This window comes from Malus sylvestris, chromosome 6 (genome assembly GCF_916048215.2).
Source record: "Malus sylvestris chromosome 6, drMalSylv7.2, whole genome shotgun sequence".
NCBI lineage: Eukaryota > Viridiplantae > Streptophyta > Magnoliopsida > Rosales > Rosaceae > Malus > Malus sylvestris.
Window position 1 is genome coordinate 33,202,544 of NC_062265.1, and position 21,218 is coordinate 33,223,761.

The window sequence follows — 21,218 nt, forward strand, 5'->3', positions numbered from 1 at the left end:
AAAACAAATTTTAGGACTAATTAATTATAAGTTCACAACTATTATTAAATAATAAGTACAAAGAGCTACAAACATAACGTTCACTAAATAATAAAAAACAGTTCAATTTTAAACAATCAAACAATAAAAAAAAAACTTCAAAAACTTCAACTTTAAAGTTTCACTTGAATATATAGTATTATTATATAATAAGATTTGTTTTTAATTTTATTATTGACATTTCAAGTATCTTATTATACACTCTCAATTTTTATATTTCGATTAAAAAAATTTACACTTACAAAGAATGTACAATGACATTTTGAAATGCTAATCAAAGCAATTTTTTTAATCTATAGCATTATCACATATAAATTTTAGCTGACAAAATTTTTGAAGCCGCTCAAATCTAAAGTCCTGTATTACGATGCGACTTTCGTTCCCTAGGGCCGCCACTGCCTACAGACTTGGATTGTCTGCCCTCCTATTTAGGTGTCCTTTCCGTGTCCTCCTGTTTTGTGTGATCACGGTTAAGTTATGTCAATATTTTATATTATTTTTTTATAAAAATAATAAAACAAAAAGAAATAGTAATATAAAATATTTACGTGGTTTAACCGTGACCACAAAAACAGAAGGGCACGAGGAGGGCACAGAAATTGGAGGGCAGAGAATCCAAGTCCACTGCCTACACAGTTATGTATACTAATCAAGGGGCGACTAAGATAAGATAGCAACATTCTGTTTTATTTGCCTTTAATAATAAGCACAAATCCATTTGTAGTCTTACGAAAAAAAGTCTAACATGTCTAAATCCATCAATCAGACGAAGGGATGGGAATTACCACTTGAAAACCAAGTACATTTTTTGTCACATTAAAACCAAGTAATTATCCATAAATAACTACCGGTGTATCGGCAGACAAAATAAATGTATGGAAATCACTTCTTGTTTATTTGTCTCAAAGGTATTGGATGATGACACTTTTAGAGCGGGAATTATTATAGTTAAAAAAAACAGATAATTAAAAACAATTGGAAATACTATCTTGACATAGTTATTTTTTTGATTCGACGGAAGTTATTGTGAAAAATTAATTAATATTTACGAAATGATTTACAATTGAACATGTTTACATTGACTAGGACTTTAAGTTTAGTGTTTACTGTTAGTGTTGTAGAACAATGTTCGAGTTATAATTTCTTCAAGTCCCACATTCATGGTGGGAGAAAACTTGTAGTGGTTTATAAGTTTTAAATTAACATCCATATTAAAATGAATTAAGTGCATGTGAGGAGACCCGCGTAGTTTATGCTTAATGTATAAATTTAATTAATCAAAGAAAAGCCTTAATGACTTAGTTAAGTTTTTAATTCAGAGATTCATTTATTTTTTAATTTTTTGATTAATTCAAAACAGTTATATGGTCTGCTTGATCAAATAGTTACATATGTTCTGAAAAAAGCATTAGAATGCCTATATACCTTAAACTTTGTTTATAGCTAGTTGAATCATGGTAGAGAACATTTGTACATAGAGTTACAAACATTGAGTAAGGACAAAATTTTGTTTCAAGAACATTGCAAATCCGCAAGCCTCTATCTGCAAAATTCCCTCAGGTCATTACATTTTTATAATTTTGTTTTATGTGATTATATATCATATATGTTTGTATAATTTTATTATAGTAGAATTTATATTCAATAAAATTAATCTTACTGGTTGGTACTCCCGCCAATTTTTACTTCCATTGGTGATTGTCGTTTTGCTTCTCTTTTTCTTTTCCTACATAAACCATAATTAAACTAATGGAAGTTCAATGGAAGCTACCTGCATGTAGAATCTGCAACTCTACTAGTCTTCTTCTTTGAAGTTTCTGGCTTTGCCCCTAGAAATTCTCAAGGAGAAAAGGGGTTTTGGTTTACTATATATACTTATATATGTGTGTGTGTGTGTGTGTGTGTGTGTGTGTTTCTAGTCTGGCTTTGTTTAACTCCTCAAAAGCTTGCCCTTGTTTCTATGAATAAGAGCTGGTATGTCCACTAATACTAAAACCCTAAGCAGCAATTATTCCGGCGAAGACGATAGTGAGCTTAGGAGAGGGCAATGGATTCTTGAAGAAGACAGTCTTCTTATTCAGTACATAGAGCGCCATGGCGAAGGCCAGTGGAACTTGCTTGCCAAACGTTCAGGTAACCGTACGTAACCAATTTGCATGCTGGTGACTATGGCTACGAGTATTTTATGGTCTTTTTTTTTTGCCTTCTTTTTTGGTTAATTATATTTCTTAATTTGTTGGTTAATTATACAGGATTAAGGAGAACTGGCAAAAGTTGCAGATTGAGATGGTTGAATTATCTGAAACCCGACGTTAAGCGAGGCAATCTTAGTCCTGAAGAACAGCTCTTGATTCTTGACCTCCACTCAAAAATGGGCAATAGGTGAGTTAGCTACGTCATTCAACACCCCAAATTCATTGCCGCTTTTAATTCGAGCGATGTTCTAATCTAATATAAACAAACGCAGAGGGGCATTCAGTTTCTTTACATCTTAAAGAAGCCTTTTTCATGCAGAGTTTATTAAAACTTAGCATTTATAGTGTGGTGCCTTTAGGTCTTAAATTATAGAAAAAGAGTTATATTTCCTTTTGTGATCGCAGGTGGTCGAAAATCGCACGGTATTTACCGGGAAGAACAGACAATGAAATCAAGAACTATTGGAGAACAAGGGTACACAAACAAGCCCGGCATCTCAACATCGACACGAAAAGCAGGGAGTTTCAAAATATGATAAGGTGCTATTGGATGCCTAGGTTGAAGCAGAAGATAGGACGAGAAACCTCGATTTCTTCAGCTGTGTTAAACCAAAATCATACGATTTCTCAGCCTCTCGAAAACAACACTTTCCAACATTTTACGGCAACAATATCCCCGCCACCACAAATCCTTGTGCAGGAAGAAATTAATATGAGTGGAACCATGTACAATTTGGATGTCGGAAAGCAAAACACAGAGGCAGATTACTGCAGAAGTTCGTTCATTTTCCCCTCAGAACCAATGGACATGTCGAAGACTGCGCAATTTCCGGAATGCCCTCCTTTCTATTGTGGTGACAACAATGGCTACGACATGGAATCCTTCAATCTGCAGGAATCTGTGTCAGCAGACTCAGCACCAAATTTCCCTGGAAATTCCGCCGGCGATTGCTACGTGGCAGAAAACAACTGGTTTGACAGTGATTTTTTCATGTAGCATGTGGAACATGGATGAAATGTGGCAAAATAGGAAGTTGTGACTCATACAAATTAGTTTATAGATCATTTCATCAAGTGTTAAGCAGCTAATTTTCTACCCAACACACAAAATTGTGCAAGTTGTTGATATGAATTTTTTTTAATGCAAATACTGTTAGTACTGAAAATGGTATGGTTATGAGACGAGCACTAAGGCTCCGAGTTCACTTTGTCTTCGGGTGCAGTTTCATATATTTTTACAGCTTCAACCTACTTGGTTCTTGAATAAAAATAAAATAAAATATATCTGCCTCTGGCCCCTGTCTTTGGCGTTGGGTTTGGTGTTGAATTCATTCTTGAAAAAATAAAATATATCTGCCTACAGCAATCTTCTTGAAATCATTCTTGGTCTCTTTCATCTCAATTCCTGTTTACTTTATTTGGTGTTGAATTTTTGCCCTAAAATGCTGTAGTCGTCGTGATAGCCCTCACATTTTGGCCCACAAACACAATTAACACAAGACTTTGGGTCCAGGTATCACCCTCAATATTAGGTTGAAGTTAGGGAAGATATCAAATTGCATCGGGCTCAGTTTAGCCATAACGCCAATTTAGGTTTAGTCGATGCGGCGATATGGCTTTTCGATGCCCGGAGATTATAAAGCGGTGACACAATTTTATCTTTTTATTTTAGTTATGTTTAATAATTTCCAAGAATGGTCTTGGAGTTTGGTTTGATTTCTTTCTTTAGGAGTGCGTGCTTGTTTGATTGCTCTCTACAAAAGAGTTGCTTGATTTTCCTTTTCGTTTTGGTGTGCAACCTCTTTTGGATCCAAGTGTTAAGGATGAAGCTGTTTGATTTACTGGATCTATTTCACTTGTATTCTGGGATCATGGTGGTGAATAGGTGGTGATCCACCTATGGGCATCGTACTCTATGTCTCAATAATATGATTTGAGATTTTGTTCTCATATGATCTCCGTGTAACACGAAGTTTAATGGTTTTGTTGATCTATGTAAATTTTGTGGTTCCTAATGTTCTCGAACAAGTGCTTCAAGTCTACCCATTACTTTGTGATAAGTGATGTTTATTGTAATATGTCTAGATCTAGTTTGCAAATACCCTTTTGAAGCCGAGTACTTCATAATATATTTTTATAATGTCATTTTATCAATAAATAACATATCGCACTCTTCCTTAAAAAAAACCTACATGGTTTTATAAATGTAAACGTAGCCAGGCTTCAAATTTTCTTCCTCGACCAATTAATGGGACGGTGGAGAAATCGTGACTAAATTAGTCAATTTGAGGAAGCAATATCTTCTTCTTGCAGCAATGCTTTGATTTAAGACTAGCCAGTCAAGTGGCTCAAAGAGACTCCACCAACCATGAAGCACTAGAAAATTAATGCAACTGAGAAAAAAAAAAAAGTTGCAACCTATCTTAAAAGGGAAGGGAACTTCCCTACACTTGAGATGACATAGTGATGGTAGTCCGTAATAATGATACCGAATAATTAAAAACAAATGTCAGTGCATGATTGATTTGAAATACTTCCACATATTATAGCACATCAAACATGCTAATATTTGGTCTTTCCCTCTCACCATTGATTATAGCTAATACAAAACGGAAAGGGATCATTTCTGGATCTTTTCTAAGTTCTACCTAATCCTTCTCATTAAACAATCGGGACCCTTAAAATTTGATCAAACGACTAAAATTATTATAACTTTTAGAGTGGACCCGTGTTTTTAGCCGTTGGATCAAATTTCAAGAGCCCAAATTGTTTAATGAGGAGGATTGGATGGAAGGGATCCAGAAAAGATCCCTTCTAACACAAAACTATGACAAGTCTTCTTATTCATTAAAGTATAGATAGTGTAATTGGTTTATTAGTAGAATCTTTTTTTTTTTATTTCAACAAAATGGAAAAGGACTACTAGGCATGACAATTTCCATGATTACCAACCGGAAAGTTAGTCAGAAAAGAACTCCCAAAACTTATGTTGACTCTTCTCCTCACCAGTTCAAATGTGCGTCCGACTTTTACGTTCAGCATTTTTTCTTTTGTCAAATTAAGCGTTGTTTTTGTGCAATTTGTACAATATAAACCTTTTACGACGACATAAAAAACAACAATATTTGAATTTGATGCAGATCAAGTACCAAATAATTTTCCTTATATGTCCCTAAAACTTGATCATGTGCATTGTAAGTGATGAACAAAAATTGTGAGAACACTAAGATACCGTTTGGTACGTGAGATGTGACGGAACGCAGTGAGACGGGATGCGCTCGTCCCACGTTTGGTGCGCCAATTTGCCTGGGACGCGCTGTCCCATGGAACGGATTTTAGTCAATTTTTTGTGCCACCCTCCCCCTCGAACGACTTGTTCCAGCCCAAGGAACAAAATATCGATATTATCGGCGAAATATCGCCGATATTGTCGTTTTTTTTAGATACCGATATTTTCACACTTAACCCTTAATTATCGTCCATATATCGCAATATTATCGATAATATTGTAAATATTACAATATTATCGCTAAGGGTAATTATTTTCTGGTATGCTTTTAAGTTTGGGCTGATGGTCCATTTTATAATCCCTCCACCAGCTTCTTCTTTATGACTTGGGCGATGTGGGACAACAGTGGTCCATTTTATAATCCCTCCACCAGCTTCTCTTTATGCCTTGGGCGATGTGGGACAACATCAACAACTCTAATTTTGTTCTAGTGGTGGTTCCTCGTCTAGCTTGCGTTCTTCCGGTTCTACTTCTAGAGCTTATAATTTTGTTCTAGGTTTCTCGGTGCTGCACATGTTGGACTGCCTCATTTCTCTCCTTTTGATTGCTTTACTGGAGGGAAGATTCAATGCCAAATCTGCCGGCGTTTTGGTCACACAGCGATTGACTGCTTCAATCGCCTGAACATGTCCTATGAGCAGGGGCGGATCCACAGTGGGGTCGTCGGGGTCGAACGACCCCTTGGAAACCATGGAAACAACCTTGAAGCTCCCATATGCGACCTCTTGGAGCTGGGGTCGTCGGGGTCGTCAGGAAGAGGAAGAAGAAGACTCGGCAGGAAGAGGAAGAAGAAGCAGCTCGCGCGCTTCTTTTTTTTCAAAACAGACGGGCAAGCTGGGAAAGCTGGGTTCTGAGAGAGAAGAACTCGAGCTGGGAAAGCTGAAAACAGGAATCGATAACCCATTAAGAAAAAATGATAAAGAAAGCCATTGATGTGTAAAATCTAGAACTAATTGCGGAGAATAGGGGGTTTTAAGGGATAATTTATTTTAATTAAACTTTCACTTTAACCTTTATTAAACTCATAATTTAATTGGACATGGTAGTTTTTAATCCTTGTAGTGCGAAAACCAAAGTCCGAAAAACCACTCACTGCAAGAGATCAAATCTTCTGCACCCAAAATGGATGTGACCTCTCTATGGCTCCAATGAATGTCTGACATCTATTAAATATCTTAACTTTTCTTAATTTTGTTTTTATGAATTTAATAGGTGGCAGACACTCATTGGGGCCACAGAGAGGCCACACCCAAGAAGATTTCTCCTCACTGCAATGGTATAATTTTCACTAAAACTCATCGCATACACAAATCTACTAGTCCTTTTGTTATCATCATGGCATGATCTATAACGTGAGTTTAGTTAAAATTCCAAAAACCCAATAATTAAACAAATCTAACACCAAAAAAAACAAAAACACCATAATTGGGACAATTTAATTCCATTAATTCTAAGGGAATTATCCAAGATCGACCAGAACACACAATTCAGATTGGGTCTCCACAACAAACAACCTAAATTTTTATTTGAACTTTTACACTGCGACCCCTTGGGGTAAGATTCCTGGATCCGCCACTGCCTATGAGGGATGTGTTCCATCATCATGTTTCACTGCTTATGCTGCCAGTTCATATGCTCCCCGTACTGCTGCTCCTCCGCCACCTACAACTTGGCTCTTAAACTCTGGAGCCAACACCACATAACCAATGATGCTGCTTAGATCACAAATCATCCTTAAATAATACATGGGTTCTGATCATGTAAATGGTTTCAATGGGTGCAGGTTTGAACATCTCTCATATTGCAATTAGTTTATTCTGATATATGAAGTTATTCAAATTTATCTGTTTCTAGATTCCGTTATTATGACATATATTCATTGACGATTTTTCACGGTACACTTGTGGCGTCTTTGATTACCAAAACATAATCATGTACTATGTCTATATGATTTTGTATTAACACGTTGGATAAAAATATCACTCAAAATTTTGATATGGCTTTCGAAATTGACCAAACAGTTTTCTTTTTTCTCGAAACTAGATGATGTAAAATGTGATTAACCAAATTATTATTATTTAAAAAAAATAAAGAAAAATTAGTATCCAATCCCTAGTTTCTAATGTTCATTGACTAAGATCTTATCAGTTTTTATATTTTGATCAAAGTCCCTAGCATTAATGAATTACATGTAAGTTACATAACTTTCATAACAAAAATTAGTAATTGATTTAGAGTTTTAATACTCACATTCTTATTAAACTTCTAATTAATTTTCAATTCAAACATTTCAAATATATAAAAAATAAAATAAGAATAAGTTTGTACCCATTAATTTTTATAAAAAAATTGATATGTACCCGTTATAAGAATAAGTCACTCATGTATCTTACCATGCAATGTATAAAGTGTAAAATATTGTACTAATTCATTATATATAAATGATTATGGTGTGTTTAAACTTCTTTCATTAATTACTACATATTTTATACACTCACAATGTTTGCCAGCTCACTATATAATCAACTTAAATCAGTTAAATCCATCATGCAATGCATTTCCTTCCAATTTTTTGTGATAAACTAATAGATAATTGACTAAATAAACATCCTGCAAAGTTTCATTAAAAATTTCCAAGTTTTTCTTACAATTTTCATGGTTTCCATGTAATTTTTATCGATATCGATATTATCTCGATATTTCCATTGATATTTCTGTGTTTTCGGACTACCGATATTTCCGATATTACCGATATTTTCTTCCTTGTTCCAGCCCATGGAACACAAAATTATAACTTTTTGGACAATAATAACCCTCATCTTTTTCATTAATTTCACTATCTACCTCTCTCTCCTGTAGCCTCCCTCTCTTTTACCGTCCCTTTCTCCTGTAGCCTCCTCCATCTCCACCACAAACCCAACAACCTAGGCTAAGCCAATCCTAGTAAACCCATATGAATCCAACCCCACCTTCCTCTCGCCGCCTCCTTCCTCCCTGCTAGTCCCATGACGAGACCGTTGCCCTCGGCCGCAAAAACCTCAGGACCACCCACTCGCAGGATGTGGCCAACGCCATCGCTCGACGGATGGGACGGTGAGGATTAGGTGGAAGATGTAAGAGATGACGTTGAACTCTTTGGCGGTGACTCAGGTAAGGTCGAACTCGTCAGAGTGGATGGGTATGATTGTCATTTAATCCGTCGTTCCATCCCGGCCTGAGCATACACCAAACGTAGCATGAAACCTCAGTTATGTCCCGTCTGCGTACCAAACGATACTGGTTGGGGGAGAATTAGAAATATTTAAGTTTAGGGCCTCAATACAAAATGATAGTTCTGAGGGCCTTTTGTAAAAGCCCGTTGGGTTAAGTTTGTCGTTTGGATGTTGGGCTTTCAGCCCAATATTTTACTATACAGTACTCCAGGGCTATTCATAACCGTTCATTTATACGATTCATCATCCAAACGTCCGTTCTATCTCGTTAAAGCTTTTTTATTCGCCATCCTTAGGGTTTCTCTGTACCCGCCGAAGCCAGAGCTGTAGGGTTTTCTGTCACTCAAAAGCAAAAGTCGCTCCGGCTCTCGATTCTCCTTGAGGTAAACCCTAAATCTCTAATCCCCATTTTATCTTCCTCAATTCGTTCTCTTATGTTCGATTCACTGCTCGACTGATTGCTTAGTGTGAGAAAGTTTGAGACTTTTAGCTGTAGTAAGTCTATGCATCTTAGATTTCTTATGCTGCTTGTATTTCACATGAAATCGAAAGGGTTTGAAGATGTTTTCGTTGTTTCCAAGCATCAATTATTGCAAAACTTAGCGACCCATTTGCTTATTTTCTCCATTTTTTCCTTCTTTTGGATTGTGATTTGTTCGAATGCAGAAAGATTTGTATTTTGTAATGTGGGTTTTGAGTTTTGTTCAAAAATATGATCCCAACCCTTTATTCCATGTTTGTTTTAAATTTTATCTGATTTATAGAACTCAAATGGTGTATGATGGGTCGCATTATAATTCTTGTTTTCGTGCCGAATTTCCAAAGTTCATCAGTTTTTTGGTGTCTTTGTATGCCGGAAATTTTGATTGTGTGGCTTATGCCTGTATTGTGTAGTCAGTTTTTGCCAAGATGTATACTTCAAGGAAGAAGATTTCCAAGGATAACAATGCCGAGCCGACTGAATTTGAAGAGTCAGTTGCTCAAGTAAGTGATGCAGCTGTTTACTGTGATTTTTAGTTACTTTGTTGTTGTAGTTTTGGGTTTTGATCACGCGTTCTTATCTGTGCAGGCAGTGTTTGATTTGGAAAACACAAATCAGGAGCTGAAGAGTGACCTGAAGGATCTCTATATTAATTCAGCAATGTAAGCATTGTTTACAGAATTTGTGTGTATTATAAACTGTTGCCTATTGTATGAGTTGCATTCTTTTTTTCTGCCGCAGTCAAGTTGATGTGTCTGGAAGCAAGAAGGCAGTTGTTATCCATGTGCCCTATAGGCTTAGGAAGGCGTACCGCAAGATTCACGTTCGCCTTGTGAGGGAGCTCGAGAAGAAGTTCAGTGGAAAGGTGATTAGTATTTTACGATGTTCGGTTCTGTATTGTATGTGAACCTATAAATAATTGAGACTAGTCTATCATTGTGGTTATGTAGCATCCTCGTTTCTAGGCATTACCTTTTGCACCTAACAGTTTGGAACAATTTATCTCTTTGTTACTCTTTTTTTTATCTGCTCAGCTAGCTTTTCATCTTGGTATCTTGTCTCTCTAGTGGGTGACCTAGTTCCGAAATTTAGTTGTCTTATTACATTATTTACCTTAGCCGACCCCACTTAGTGGGAAAAGGCTTTGTTGTTGTTGTTGTTGTTGTTGTATTACATTATTTACCTATAAATAAGTGATTCTTATATGCATATCTATATCTACTTGCAGAATATTTTTTTGTTTGGTAACCTCATAGTGGCCTTCTGGTTTTTCATTTGGTAGGATGTGATCCTGATTGCCACACGTAGGATTGTGAGGCCTCCAAAGAAAGGGTCAGCTGCTCAACGCCCCCGCACTCGTACACTAACTGCTGTGCACGAGGCAATGTTGGAGGATGTTGTGTTGCCTGCTGAGATTACTGGAAAGCGCATAAGATACCGTCTTGATGGATCCAAGATAATGAAGGTAAACTATCAGGACTTGGATGAAATAGTAAATTCACTTGGATGGAGTATAGACATTCTAATAGAAAAACTAGAATAGTTAAGTCTCATTTATCCTAATTTTGGGCAGGTGTTCTTGGACCCCAAGGAACGTAACAACACTGAATACAAGCTGGAGAGCTTCTCTGCTGTTTACCGAAAGCTTTCGGGAAAGGATGTCGTGTTCGAGTACCCAATCACCGAAGCATAGAATTATTTGGTTTACCTTAAGAACTGCAGTTGAGCAGGCAGACGATTTAAAATTTTGATGTTGAGGACATGGTTTTAGGATAGCCCTTGAAGGATTTTGTTCTCTACATTACTAGCTCGTATTTTTGTTGATGTGATATGGTTTAATGTCGGATTTTTATTCTGTTTGAATCGAAGGATTTTCAATCAAGTGTTTCGACCTTTCAAATTTCATGCATTGTTTTCGACATCAATTTGTTTCGTAACAAACTATTTACCATTTTGCATAATTAGTATTTTCTTAATTTGGTCGCTGAAACGATTAGTTTTCAACTAGTCCTTGATATTCCTTCACTTCGTGGGAAAAGGATGTCGGAGATTCTGTGATCATGACTGTTTATCATGTGAGGTCAGTTTTCGTTAGGTATTATTTATATTTAATTTTAAATTTTAAATAATTTTTTTTCGCATGATATACGATGAACGATCACAAGATCTTCAAGATCCCGAGGATCCTTTTCCTACTTCGTGATCAATATCATTGAGTCCGGGAATTTGATATTGATTACTACATCGTTGATATTTAATCAATATGTTGTCGATGTTTGATTATGTGTTTGTTAAATAAATGATAAGTGAGATCCTTATTTAGAAAGTTCCAAACAGATACTTGGTTAATAGACTTTTAGCAAACAAAATTCATTGGGATAAATCGTCTCTGTGAGATTCAAAGCGTTTCAAAGAATGAATCTGTAGAAGCTAAGAATGACGTAAAAATCTGCTTGACGGTATTAGATAGCACTCGTGGGCGATGGCAGCCACGGACCATTGCCGGCCACGGACATCATGGTGTCGGAACTTCGCACCAACCAAATACTTTTACCGGATTTGGTAACCTGCACAAATGCAGCGAGGGTGAACCTGTTCTATGTAAGTATTTCTCGTGATTAAGCAAATAGGCAATAAGAATAACAACTTTTCGAAGCAAAAACTTGCCTCAAGACAAAATCACAAGACCAAGGTACATGGCTCCGCAAAGAAACCCGAAAGATATAAACCCCCTACAAAGAAAGCTCTTCGGAGTTAGAAAAAACAGCTGAAGTAGGGCACAAGAGTATGCCTTGCGCTCGGGCGGAATTCTTATTAACGATAAGGAGCTCACCAGATGACACCCCATCCACAACCAGTGCAGCACGGACACTCTTCTGCAAATTTCTCGGCGTCACTTGAACGAACTCTACGGGATATAAGATCGTCATAGATATCTGCATTGTTACAATTAAACATTAAACGGAGTTGACGAATGCAACAATAGACGGGTTAACTTGAGGATCAAATATTTTGTTTCTTCCTCATACCATAGACTGAAAACAAGCTGTTCATTACACCTGCATTAGACAAAATAGAACCGGCAGCGATTAGTTATTCCCGTAGTTTTGGAAGATAACAAATCGAAAGGAACTAGAAGAGATTCAATTACCAATAAATAGAATAATGTACCGAAGCACACGAACTGTTGTTGTTTCTTGCAGAACCCAAATTATGCCGAGAAAAACAATGAATCCTGGCGGTGTAAACATGAAAAACAAACGTCATATTGCATCCTTTGCTAGTCATGGGAAGATATGCCACTGCAACTAGAATACATACCTATACAGAGTCCTCGGAGCATCCACTGCACATCATCAAGCAGAACAAACACAACAGGATAAAGATGAAATCCATTGTTAGGCAAACACGTCGTCTATTTGACAAACTTATGCATTCAGTATCGATGAAATCCAATGTTAAACTGTTACATATCCTGACGCTTCAAGCAAAAGCATGTTTATTAGCACTTACATTTTTAGCTATGCACAGTACAATCAGCAGTGCAGCAATAAAACACCCAGCAGCTATTCGAGCGGTAAGGAGATTTGTAGATGCAAGAATCAAGATCATCCCCCAAAAGGACGAACCAAGATCTGGTAAAAATGAGACGGATAACAATTGCATCAGACTGAGAAACAAACCATATTTGACCCGAAATGTCCAAATGGTAAGTACAAAATATCATGCATTTGAAAACAGTTCCCAACGGAGAAGAGGTCAAAGATAAAAGGAATTACATCCAGCGGGCAAAATCAACCAGTATACACCACCCCGAGTTTGTGTGGTTCCGCCCTCATCTGCATGAACTTGAATCCCTTCCACCTGCAAACTAATCTGTATCATTACCTGCCTCTAAAGATAGCCAATTACGAAGACATTCTACGCGTTTTCATTAGGACATCTCAGCAAGGCATTTCATTAAAAGAATACAACGAAGTGCATACAGAACATATACGAAAGAGCGTTGTTACTGGAAGCAAGTGTCATTTCTCCTGACCTGAATTATCAGTCACTAACAAATACACTATTGATTCAACAAAACTAGAGGCGGGCAGGCAGGCATTCTGTTCCAGTTTATCAACGTAAATTTTCGATGAAAATATGGAAGAGGAGGGAATCTTACATGACCACATGTAAGTTTACAAGCAATAGCATGGCTCGCCTCGTGAAGAAACACAGTGACAAGCTTGAAAGGTCTCAGAAGCACTGTCCTCCAAAGCTACAAGGAATGAAGAACAATTCACAATTCATGAATAATTACATTTCTCCTTAAAACTAATTTGGGAAATGAGCTAAAATGATCAGAAATCAAATCCCAGCTGAACTGATCAAAATTAAATATCGAAGTAGAAATCAAATGATCGTTTCAGCAATTGGGAATTGAAAAACGACCATTTCGGCCAATTTAACTTTAAATTAAGCACTGGCAAAGATCCCAAGCCCCAAAATTTGTTAAGAGCAGAAAACAAATCAACAGGGAATCAAACTGCTCTTCATTCCACAGCTGAAGAACAAATTTTATGAACCAAAGAATCGATCCAATTCTCCAACTTGTCGAAAAACAAATCTTTACCCAGATCAAAGCGACACTCCAACTTCTCAAATATATATCAAAAGCCATGGAAAACACTGGCCAGAACCAATGTAAGTTAGAGAGAGAGAGAGAGAGTTTTACAGCTAGTATGATGACAGTGCAGACAGCAACGGTGATGAGGAAGACGACTTGCTCGTGGTTGCAGCAGTTTGTGAGTTCCCAATTAGGCCTCATCTCTGACCCCAAATTTAGAGAGAGAAAGTTGGTGTCCCCCTCTCTCTCTCTCTTCGCGATCAAAGAGAGAGTATAAAGATTGAATTTTTTTTATTTGAAGTGAGAGTGAGGAGAATGCAGAACAAATTTTGAAGACGGGGCAAAACAGATGAGAAGAAGTTTTGAAAAAGTTTGAATCTTTTGGTGACCAATCAGGAGACTAAAACATGTCTGGAAAGTAGTAAAAATCCCATGACTTTTGTCTCGGCGGATGCACTCTTTCCACGCTACTTCCAGATCCAACCCATTTCAAAATCTTGGAGTTAATTTTACCAAAAAACCAAAAATCTTGGAGTACAAAGGCTCTTCTTTTTTGTTTTTGGAATATTTGGGAATATACAACGTATTGGTTCTTGAAAATTTGATTGATTAATTTTACCTCCCCCAACTATCATGTGAGGGGCAATTTCCCACCTAGACTATTTTTCAATCAATTTACTTTTTTTTTTAAGTTTGATTTTTGTTAAATGCGAGTGTAAATCACATTATTACTAATTCATTATAAGGTTAAGCTCATTCTCTTCCCTTAATGTAAATAATATCATTTGTTAAAAAAAAAACTATGTAAAGGTGGCAAATTGTAAAATGTAAACACAAAAATTTCCTTTTATGTTTTTGATGAATTATTTATGTATACCAAACGAGGTCTTATACATGCAATTATTTTTCACAAACTTCAAATTCTTGTTGAAATACTACCACTTAATACTATGGTCTAAGATCATCTCCAACCGACCCGGCCAAAGCGCCATAGGGCTAAAAATAGCTAAGAATGACACGAAAACTGTCTCTAATAAAGGGCTAGGCCAAAGGGCCCCACCAGGCCCAAACCCCCAAATTAGGGCAGTCCTCCAGCGCCAAAATATCAAGTTTGACATTTTGCCAGCTCTCCAGCTCCAGAATGTCAAGCTTGACATTTTGCCAGCCCTCCAGCTCAGCTCATTTGAATGCCAACGGCTAGCTAATATCATGTTGTTGTTAGGTCACCGTTGGAATTTGATTTTTTTTTTGTACGAATTTAAAAAAAAATCTAATTTTTTTTCTTCCTATAAATGCCAACAACATTCCTACAACAATGAAAGCTGAAAATAAGAAGTGCCACGTAGATAAGAATCCTATCTAAAATTTGCACAACCAATTACATCTTGACATGTGACACTCGAAATCCTATCCAAAAAATTATTAAGATTGCAATGATAAGAAATCTAGAGAGTTACTCACTTTAGCTATGTGTCACTTGAAATCATATCAAAAAAATTATTGAGAATACTTAAAGATAAGAAATCTTGAGAGTTACTCACGTTAGCGGCACGTGTCACTTGAAATCCTATACAAAAAATTATTGAGATTATATAAAGATAAGAAATCCGGAGGCTTATTCAGTTGGCGACAAGTGATACTCAAAATACGTCTGAAACCTTATTTTAATATGGTGGTTTAATTTAATTAACAAATTAAACTAACCATATTAATTTAATTAAAATAATAAATTGTGTTTGGCCTATAGCCCTTTGGGCCCTCGGTTGGAGATGATATAAAATATGGTCTAGCACTGTTCATTAAAATATAATTTCTTGCAGGACTATAGGGTTAAAGGGAGCCCTTTGGTCGTCATTCAGTTGGAGATGGCCTAATAGTATTCATTTTCACTTGTAAGTGAGAGGTTTTAGGTTTGATTCTCGCCAAAAGTGAATTTGAACCACATTATTGCTACCTCATTGTGAGGCTTAGCCCACTTTCCCGTCCCGTTAGTGTAGATAATATCGTTTATTCAACAAAAAAAAAAAAAAAACTTCTTGTTGAGGTTCTTGATGGCTTTCGTTGGATCTCATCGAACACCATAATTAATTGACAATATGAAAACTAGATCAACTTATAAGCCTATGTAAGATCATTCCTCTCATCAATATATGATTTATCCCAACACTGACCACGGTCAATGGAACATTACGACGACGACTCAGTGGCAGTCCTTAAGGATAGTCAAGTAGATTAACCCACATCTCCTAAACATTTTTATTTGTATTTTTATAAGTATATATTATGAATTAATTAAACAAATTATATAGTATTGCCATGAGATTTAAGATTACAAAAATAGCTTTTGTATCACATGAAATGGAGGTAATGTACCTTCATCAATGGAAGAATACGAGACAACGAATATCTAGAAAAATCCTCAACAAAACTACTCCCCCAGAAGCCTCCTCGGCGGTGTTTTCGTCCAGGTTTCCCTCGTCCGGCCAAATGAATCGCTTGAAAGATGCGACGAACGGAGTTCATGTCAGGCCAATTTGCAATGCAGTCACAGACGTGGAGACAAGATCACAAGAGCAAGGTACACAGATCCACAGAGATATGTGAAAGATATGAACGCCCTACGCGTAAAGCTCTTCGTAGTTAGAAAACAACGAAAATGGATAAAAAGAAAAGAGCGGAGGAGAAACCATAAAGGCTCACCAAATGACACCCCATCCACATCCAGTACAGCAGGGACACTCATCTGCAAATCTTTCAGCATCACTCGTATTAATTCTACGCGATATAAGATCATCGTATATATCTGCATTGACCGTTACATGTATACGTTACAAGGTATCTATGAGTACAAAAACATGCAGTTAAAATGACGATCAAATAATATCGCTTCTTACCATACACCGAAAACAAGCTGTTCATCACACCTATCATTAAATAAAATAAAGCGTCAGACGAAATGAAGCATATATAAGCTACTTTCTTAAGCAATAGCTGAACGAAAATAGCAGAGTTGCAATTACCGGTGAACAGAATCACTTCCCTAAGCATATGAACCGGCGTTGCTTCTTGCAGATACCAAATTGCAGCAAATAAAACAATGAATCCTGGTAGTTCAACACCGTAAAACATAAACAAAACCCCAAACGTCAAATTGCATCGTGTGCTAGTAGTAACAGGACGATGTTGTGATGAAATACGGAATCCATACCTATGCAAAGTCCTCGAAGCGTCCACTTATACGATATCAAGAAGTACAAACACAACAGAAGTTTTTTGTTAGCAAGTTTTACATCCTTAGAAATCAAGTAAAAGATGGGTTTGCTATGACTTACATTTTTAGCTAAAAAGAATACAATAATTAGGGCAACGATGAAACAGCCAGCAGCGATTTGTGTAGTGAGATGCTTCGTAGATGCAAGAATCAATATCATCCCCCAAAACGATGAACCAAGATCTGGCGTGCCACAAAATTGAAAGACGATAAATGTAACAATTAAATCAGGTGCAATGTGCATGTTAATTGAAAAGAAAATATGGTCAAGGATAGAACGAAATTACATCCGGCTGGCAAAATTATCCAGGATATGCCACCGCGGGTTTGTGTGACTCCACCTTCATCTGCCTGAACTTTAATCCCTTCCACCTGCAGACAAATCTTATCATTACCCGTCTCAAACTAAACGCGACCATTCTAATTAAAAATTTAGATAGAAGTGTGAAAGAATTTCCTACCTTACCACATGTAAGCAGACAAGCGATTGCATGGCTCACCTCGTGAAGAAACACGGTTATAAGCTTAAAAGGTGTCATCAGCACTGTCCTCCACAGCTACAAGAATTGACGAAACAAGTTGACACAAAAACATTAGCGGATTCTTTACGTGTTTAAAAATTAAAACAAATTTGATTAATTAGATATATCCAAGTACCAAAATTTTGCTACGAGCTAAAGATCGTGAGAGAGAGAGAAAGAGGGGTTACCACAAGTATAACAACAGTGCAGACAGCAACGGAGATGAGGAAGATTACTTGGTCGTGGTTGCAGCATTTTCTGAGTTGCCAATTTGGCCTCCATTTCATGAAATTCAAATTCAACTCCATCTCTTCTCCTTTTTTTGGAAACCAAATACTGCAAGAAATTTTCATGTGGCATTGGCGTTGCCCCATAGCGATATGAATAATGAATATACAAGAAAATTAGACAGGAAATACATGAAGTATTTGAATTGCAGATAAAACTCGTCTTCATATAATTATTCAAGAAATTTGTAAATGTAACACAATGTGGGACCTGCAAGTTGGATTTCCGCAGTTGAATTCGAGATTAGCTTTGAAGCGAAGCTAACAGCGTGACAGATTGGTTTCCCCACAAGCCGGAAAGAGGGTGAGCTATGAAGGTCAAGGTTCTTCAAGCCCTGCCCTATGTGCTTCCGATTCTGAACAAAGACGGCCTTCAAGGGCCACCTGGTGATGAACCGAGGGAGCGCAGGGCTTCTGGGATTTGTTAATTGAAAATGTTGTTCTCTGTAATTCATGATTTCTGTCTGTTTTGATTTGTATAAGGTTTGAGGTTTTTCTTTCTTGTACGTGGTTGGTGTAAAACACAGGTTTGTGTTGTTGCCTAAAACTGAGGCTTCACCTTCACCTTAAAATAGTAAATCTTTTGACATTTGGATAATCAAAGAGTTAAACAAATTACATTCAAGGTTAAAATTAATTACTTCATGTAGAAATACAATTGGATTGATTTCAATTGATAACACAAGGTACAAATATATACTAGTCAAGTGACTTGGTGTACAAGTAAACTTAATCCCACAAGAATTTACGTAACCTAGCCCAACAGAATCCGAACCCGATTCTCGTACACTATCACTTTACATCACAAAAATGGAGCTTACTACACAATTGAATTACAAATGAAGGTTATTATTAATCATCTACCTTCGTCGATAGAAGAATGAGACATCCAATTTCTAGAATGTTCCTCACCAAAACTGCTCCCGCGACTACTGGCATTAGTATTGTTGGTAAAAGCGGAGGTAGGGGTGGTTGTCCAACATCCTCTACGGCCCTGGAATCCAGGTTTACCTGGCCTCGGCAAAGTAAATGAATCGCTCGATAACATGAGATAGATGGATTTCATGTCCGGCCTTTCTGCAACACTTGCTTGACAACATAGAATTCCTAGCTGAACGCACATTGCTGCCTCGACGGGATTGCACCTGGCCAGGTTTGGGTCAACCAAGTCCAATGCTTTCCCTCCTTGATGCAGCATCCATGTCTGAGGAAGAGAGCGAAGGAAAGTGAGGGTTATATGAATTGACTGAGCACATATTTCAACAGAAGAAAAAAGAAAAAAAAAAAACTGCGTGAGCATTGGACGATAACACCTGTAATGATTACTTAGGTTAGAGTTCGTTAAGAGGTATTCCTATTAGATAAGCTGCGCTATGCATTATCGATAACAAGAATCAGTTTCGGTATTCCCTAAATTTGCAGAGGTACCAAGTATAGTTAGTAACTTAGTCACACTATCGAGGGATCATATTTTGATTTGTGCTTTGCATAATTTGCAACAAAACTTTCCACATAACATACATAGCTCAAGAGGTCGGCCTTTTTCTCTTTCAAGCTGCCCATCGTGGTTCTTTCTCCCACTGATGATCTCTAACACCAAGACTCCGTAACTGAAAACATCCGTCTTCACCGATAAATATCCATGCATTGCATATTCAGGAGCCATATAACCACTGCATTCAACAAAAGAATTCACTCAATTCCGTTTTTCTTTGCTTCTCGACGAGTGGGATGAAATGGTAAAAACTTTGTGTGGCATAAAGGGAAAAGGAAGTGAAGAAAAGAGACTACTCACTGAGTGCCAGAAATCCGAAATGTATTGATATGAGTGTCCTCCCCAGGAAAGAGTCTTGCCAAGCCAAAATCCGAGATTTTCGGGTTCAGCTTCTCATCTAGTAATATATTACTAGCTTTGATGTCCCTATGAATGATTCTTTCCGGGGCCTCTTCATGAAGGTAGAGAAGACCTCTTGCCACACCCTTAATCACCTGAAACCTTGTCGTCCAATCCAAGCTTCCAGATTTCTGTTTATCTGAAAGTTTCGGGTTTAACCAAATGAAGTAATCCATTCAAATTCACTCTGATGCCGAGATGAACACATATAAATTCAAAGTAGGGAAGAGCAACAAACCGAAAAGAAAGTAATCGAGGCTTTTGTTTGGGAGATACTCGTAAACCAACATCTTCTCAGGCCCTTCTACACAACATCCCAATAACGTGACCAAATTCTTGTGTTGAACTCTCAGTAACAGTTTCACCTCGTTGGTGAATTCTGTAGCTCCTTGCCCGGAATCTAACGAAAGCTTCTTTACAGCTATTTCTTGACAATTTGGCATCAAGCCCTGCATAGTCCATACAAGTAAGATAAATACTCAACAATCCGAAGAAAATAGAAATAAGTGGTATTTAAAAGATCACAACTTTTTTTTAGGACGATATTCTATTTAATCTAATATAAACTCCACTTATATCTAAACTACGGGTAGGTTAGACCATCCTTCACCCATTGGAACTCTATGTGTAAATTATCCTAGAGTGGTTTAGAATATATATTGTCTTGTAAAAAAACTAACAGCTTTAGCTACCAGAAAAAGGAAAATGGCTCAAAACTTTACTTCTCAACTCTTATACATTACAGCAAACATGAGTTTAGCAAAGCTCGCTCGAGCAGTGTGGTACCCTTGGCACTAAAGTTTGAATTTTCTATTCCGTAGTTAAATTAATTTAGTATAGACTATCGCTTGTATTGGAAAAAAAAAAACACTCGTACACTTAGCAATCTACCATTTGAAGAAAAGACAGTAATGTTCCTCAAAGAATGAAGAATATACAAACTGAAAATTTGAAGGGAAATAAAAACATCATTCTTTCCGATCACGTGATTTACTTATACTTCCAGGATTGGCCCTGATCAAGCTAGCGATTTATGAGTCCGTACGTACCTTGTAAACGGGGCCGAATCCTCCGTGGCCGAGTTTGTTGAGCTCGGAGAAGAAACCGGTGGCAATTTGCAGCTCCTGGAGGTCGAAGAAGAGGTTGAACGAGTCAATTCCGTCTTCGGCATCGTCAGAGCCGGCTGCAGCGGCGGGTCTGCCGGCTCTCAGCCTCTCCAGGCAGACGCAGAAACTGGAGCAAAGTCCCATGAACGCATAAATTTGGAGCTAAGGAAGTTGTTGGCTGTTAGTTTTAATTAAGGAAAAATTAGTATCCGGTCCCTAGTTTTTATTGTTCATTGACTAACACCTTATTAGTTTTCAAATTTTGATTCAAGTCCTTAGCATTAATGTGATAATGAATTTACATGTTTATTATA

The 21,218-nt window shown here is 37.2% G+C and overlaps 4 protein-coding genes and 1 pseudogene across 7 annotated transcripts; 2 read left to right on the forward strand and 3 right to left on the reverse strand.

Annotated features, from left to right (window-relative positions):
* The first annotated feature begins 1,784 nt into the window (after nucleotides 1-1,784).
* LOC126627483 (MYB-like transcription factor EOBII) lies at nucleotides 1,785-3,444 on the forward strand. Of its 2 annotated transcripts, none has more exons than XM_050297046.1 (3): nucleotides 1,785-2,178; nucleotides 2,292-2,421; nucleotides 2,640-3,444. In XM_050297046.1, exons 1-3 carry the CDS (start codon nucleotides 2,016-2,018, stop codon nucleotides 3,229-3,231), a joined length of 885 nt encoding a protein of 294 aa, XP_050153003.1. In that variant the 5' UTR covers nucleotides 1,785-2,015; the 3' UTR covers nucleotides 3,232-3,444. The 2 variants fall into 2 exon arrangements, with proteins under 2 accessions (XP_050153003.1, XP_050153005.1); XM_050297048.1 differs by having other exon boundaries at nucleotides 1,787-2,172.
* Nucleotides 3,445-8,980: 5,536 nt separating this feature from the next.
* On the forward strand, nucleotides 8,981-11,098 carry LOC126626628 (40S ribosomal protein S7-like). 2 transcript variants are annotated; one of them, XM_050296007.1, is made up of 6 exons: nucleotides 8,981-9,118; nucleotides 9,634-9,719; nucleotides 9,805-9,878; nucleotides 9,958-10,081; nucleotides 10,499-10,681; nucleotides 10,790-11,098. In XM_050296007.1, the coding sequence occupies exons 2-6, from the start codon at nucleotides 9,645-9,647 to the stop codon at nucleotides 10,907-10,909; spliced, it is 576 nt and encodes a 191-aa protein (XP_050151964.1). In that variant the 5' UTR covers nucleotides 8,981-9,118; nucleotides 9,634-9,644; the 3' UTR covers nucleotides 10,910-11,098. The 2 variants fall into 2 exon arrangements, with proteins under 2 accessions (XP_050151964.1, XP_050151963.1); XM_050296006.1 differs by having other exon boundaries at nucleotides 8,982-9,118; nucleotides 9,630-9,719.
* A 433-nt stretch (nucleotides 11,099-11,531) lies between these two features.
* LOC126626627 (uncharacterized) lies at nucleotides 11,532-14,336 on the reverse strand. Its single transcript, XM_050296005.1, has 10 exons — nucleotides 13,934-14,336; nucleotides 13,382-13,477; nucleotides 12,996-13,080; nucleotides 12,730-12,851; nucleotides 12,538-12,562; nucleotides 12,368-12,451; nucleotides 12,246-12,275; nucleotides 12,050-12,152; nucleotides 11,884-11,948; nucleotides 11,532-11,783 (listed from the first exon to the last, which is right to left on the reverse strand). The coding sequence occupies exons 1-9, from the start codon at nucleotides 14,024-14,026 to the stop codon at nucleotides 11,885-11,887; spliced, it is 702 nt and encodes a 233-aa protein (XP_050151962.1). The 5' UTR covers nucleotides 14,027-14,336; the 3' UTR covers nucleotides 11,532-11,783; nucleotide 11,884.
* A 1,777-nt stretch (nucleotides 14,337-16,113) lies between these two features.
* On the reverse strand, nucleotides 16,114-18,346 carry LOC126626776 (uncharacterized). Of its 2 annotated transcripts, XM_050296172.1 has the most exons (10): nucleotides 18,116-18,346; nucleotides 17,806-17,953; nucleotides 17,558-17,653; nucleotides 17,384-17,468; nucleotides 17,158-17,279; nucleotides 17,034-17,058; nucleotides 16,846-16,929; nucleotides 16,720-16,749; nucleotides 16,526-16,628; nucleotides 16,114-16,443 (listed from the first exon to the last, which is right to left on the reverse strand). In XM_050296172.1, exons 2-10 carry the CDS (start codon nucleotides 17,923-17,925, stop codon nucleotides 16,371-16,373), a joined length of 738 nt encoding a protein of 245 aa, XP_050152129.1. In that variant the 5' UTR covers nucleotides 17,926-17,953; nucleotides 18,116-18,346; the 3' UTR covers nucleotides 16,114-16,370. The 2 variants fall into 2 exon arrangements, with proteins under 2 accessions (XP_050152129.1, XP_050152130.1); XM_050296173.1 differs by lacking the exon at nucleotides 18,116-18,346 and having other exon boundaries at nucleotides 17,384-17,480; nucleotides 17,563-17,653; nucleotides 17,806-17,950.
* A 199-nt stretch (nucleotides 18,347-18,545) lies between these two features.
* LOC126626966 (cysteine-rich receptor-like protein kinase 10) lies at nucleotides 18,546-21,075 on the reverse strand (annotated as a pseudogene).
* Nucleotides 21,076-21,218: the final 143 nt, after the last annotated feature.

Coding starts and splice junctions, on each gene's coding strand:
- LOC126627483 (XM_050297046.1), top strand. CDS start 2,016: ATGTCCACTAATACTAAAACCCTAAGCAGCAATTATTCCGGCGAAGAC. Junction 2,179..2,291: donor TGCCAAACGTTCAGGTAACC/GTACGTAACCAA, acceptor TTAATTATACAG/GATTAAGGAGAACTGGCAAA. Junction 2,422..2,639: donor CACTCAAAAATGGGCAATAG/GTGAGTTAGCTA, acceptor TTGTGATCGCAG/GTGGTCGAAAATCGCACGGT.
- LOC126626628 (XM_050296007.1), top strand. CDS start 9,645: ATGTATACTTCAAGGAAGAAGATTTCCAAGGATAACAATGCCGAGCCG. Junction 10,082..10,498: donor AGAAGAAGTTCAGTGGAAAG/GTGATTAGTATT, acceptor TTCATTTGGTAG/GATGTGATCCTGATTGCCAC. Junction 10,682..10,789: donor ATGGATCCAAGATAATGAAG/GTAAACTATCAG, acceptor AATTTTGGGCAG/GTGTTCTTGGACCCCAAGGA.
- LOC126626627 (XM_050296005.1), bottom strand. CDS start 14,026: ATGAGGCCTAATTGGGAACTCACAAACTGCTGCAACCACGAGCAAGTC. Junction 12,852..12,995: donor GTTGATTTTGCCCGCTGGAT/GTAATTCCTTTT, acceptor CATTTTTACCAG/ATCTTGGTTCGTCCTTTTGG. Junction 12,276..12,367: donor GTACATTATTCTATTTATTG/GTAATTGAATCT, acceptor TGTCTAATGCAG/GTGTAATGAACAGCTTGTTT.
- LOC126626776 (XM_050296172.1), bottom strand. CDS start 17,925: ATGGAGTTGAATTTGAATTTCATGAAATGGAGGCCAAATTGGCAACTC. Junction 17,469..17,557: donor GTCTGCTTACATGTGGTAAG/GTAGGAAATTCT, acceptor ATTTGTCTGCAG/GTGGAAGGGATTAAAGTTCA. Junction 16,930..17,033: donor GCTTCGAGGACTTTGCATAG/GTATGGATTCCG, acceptor TTGAACTACCAG/GATTCATTGTTTTATTTGCT.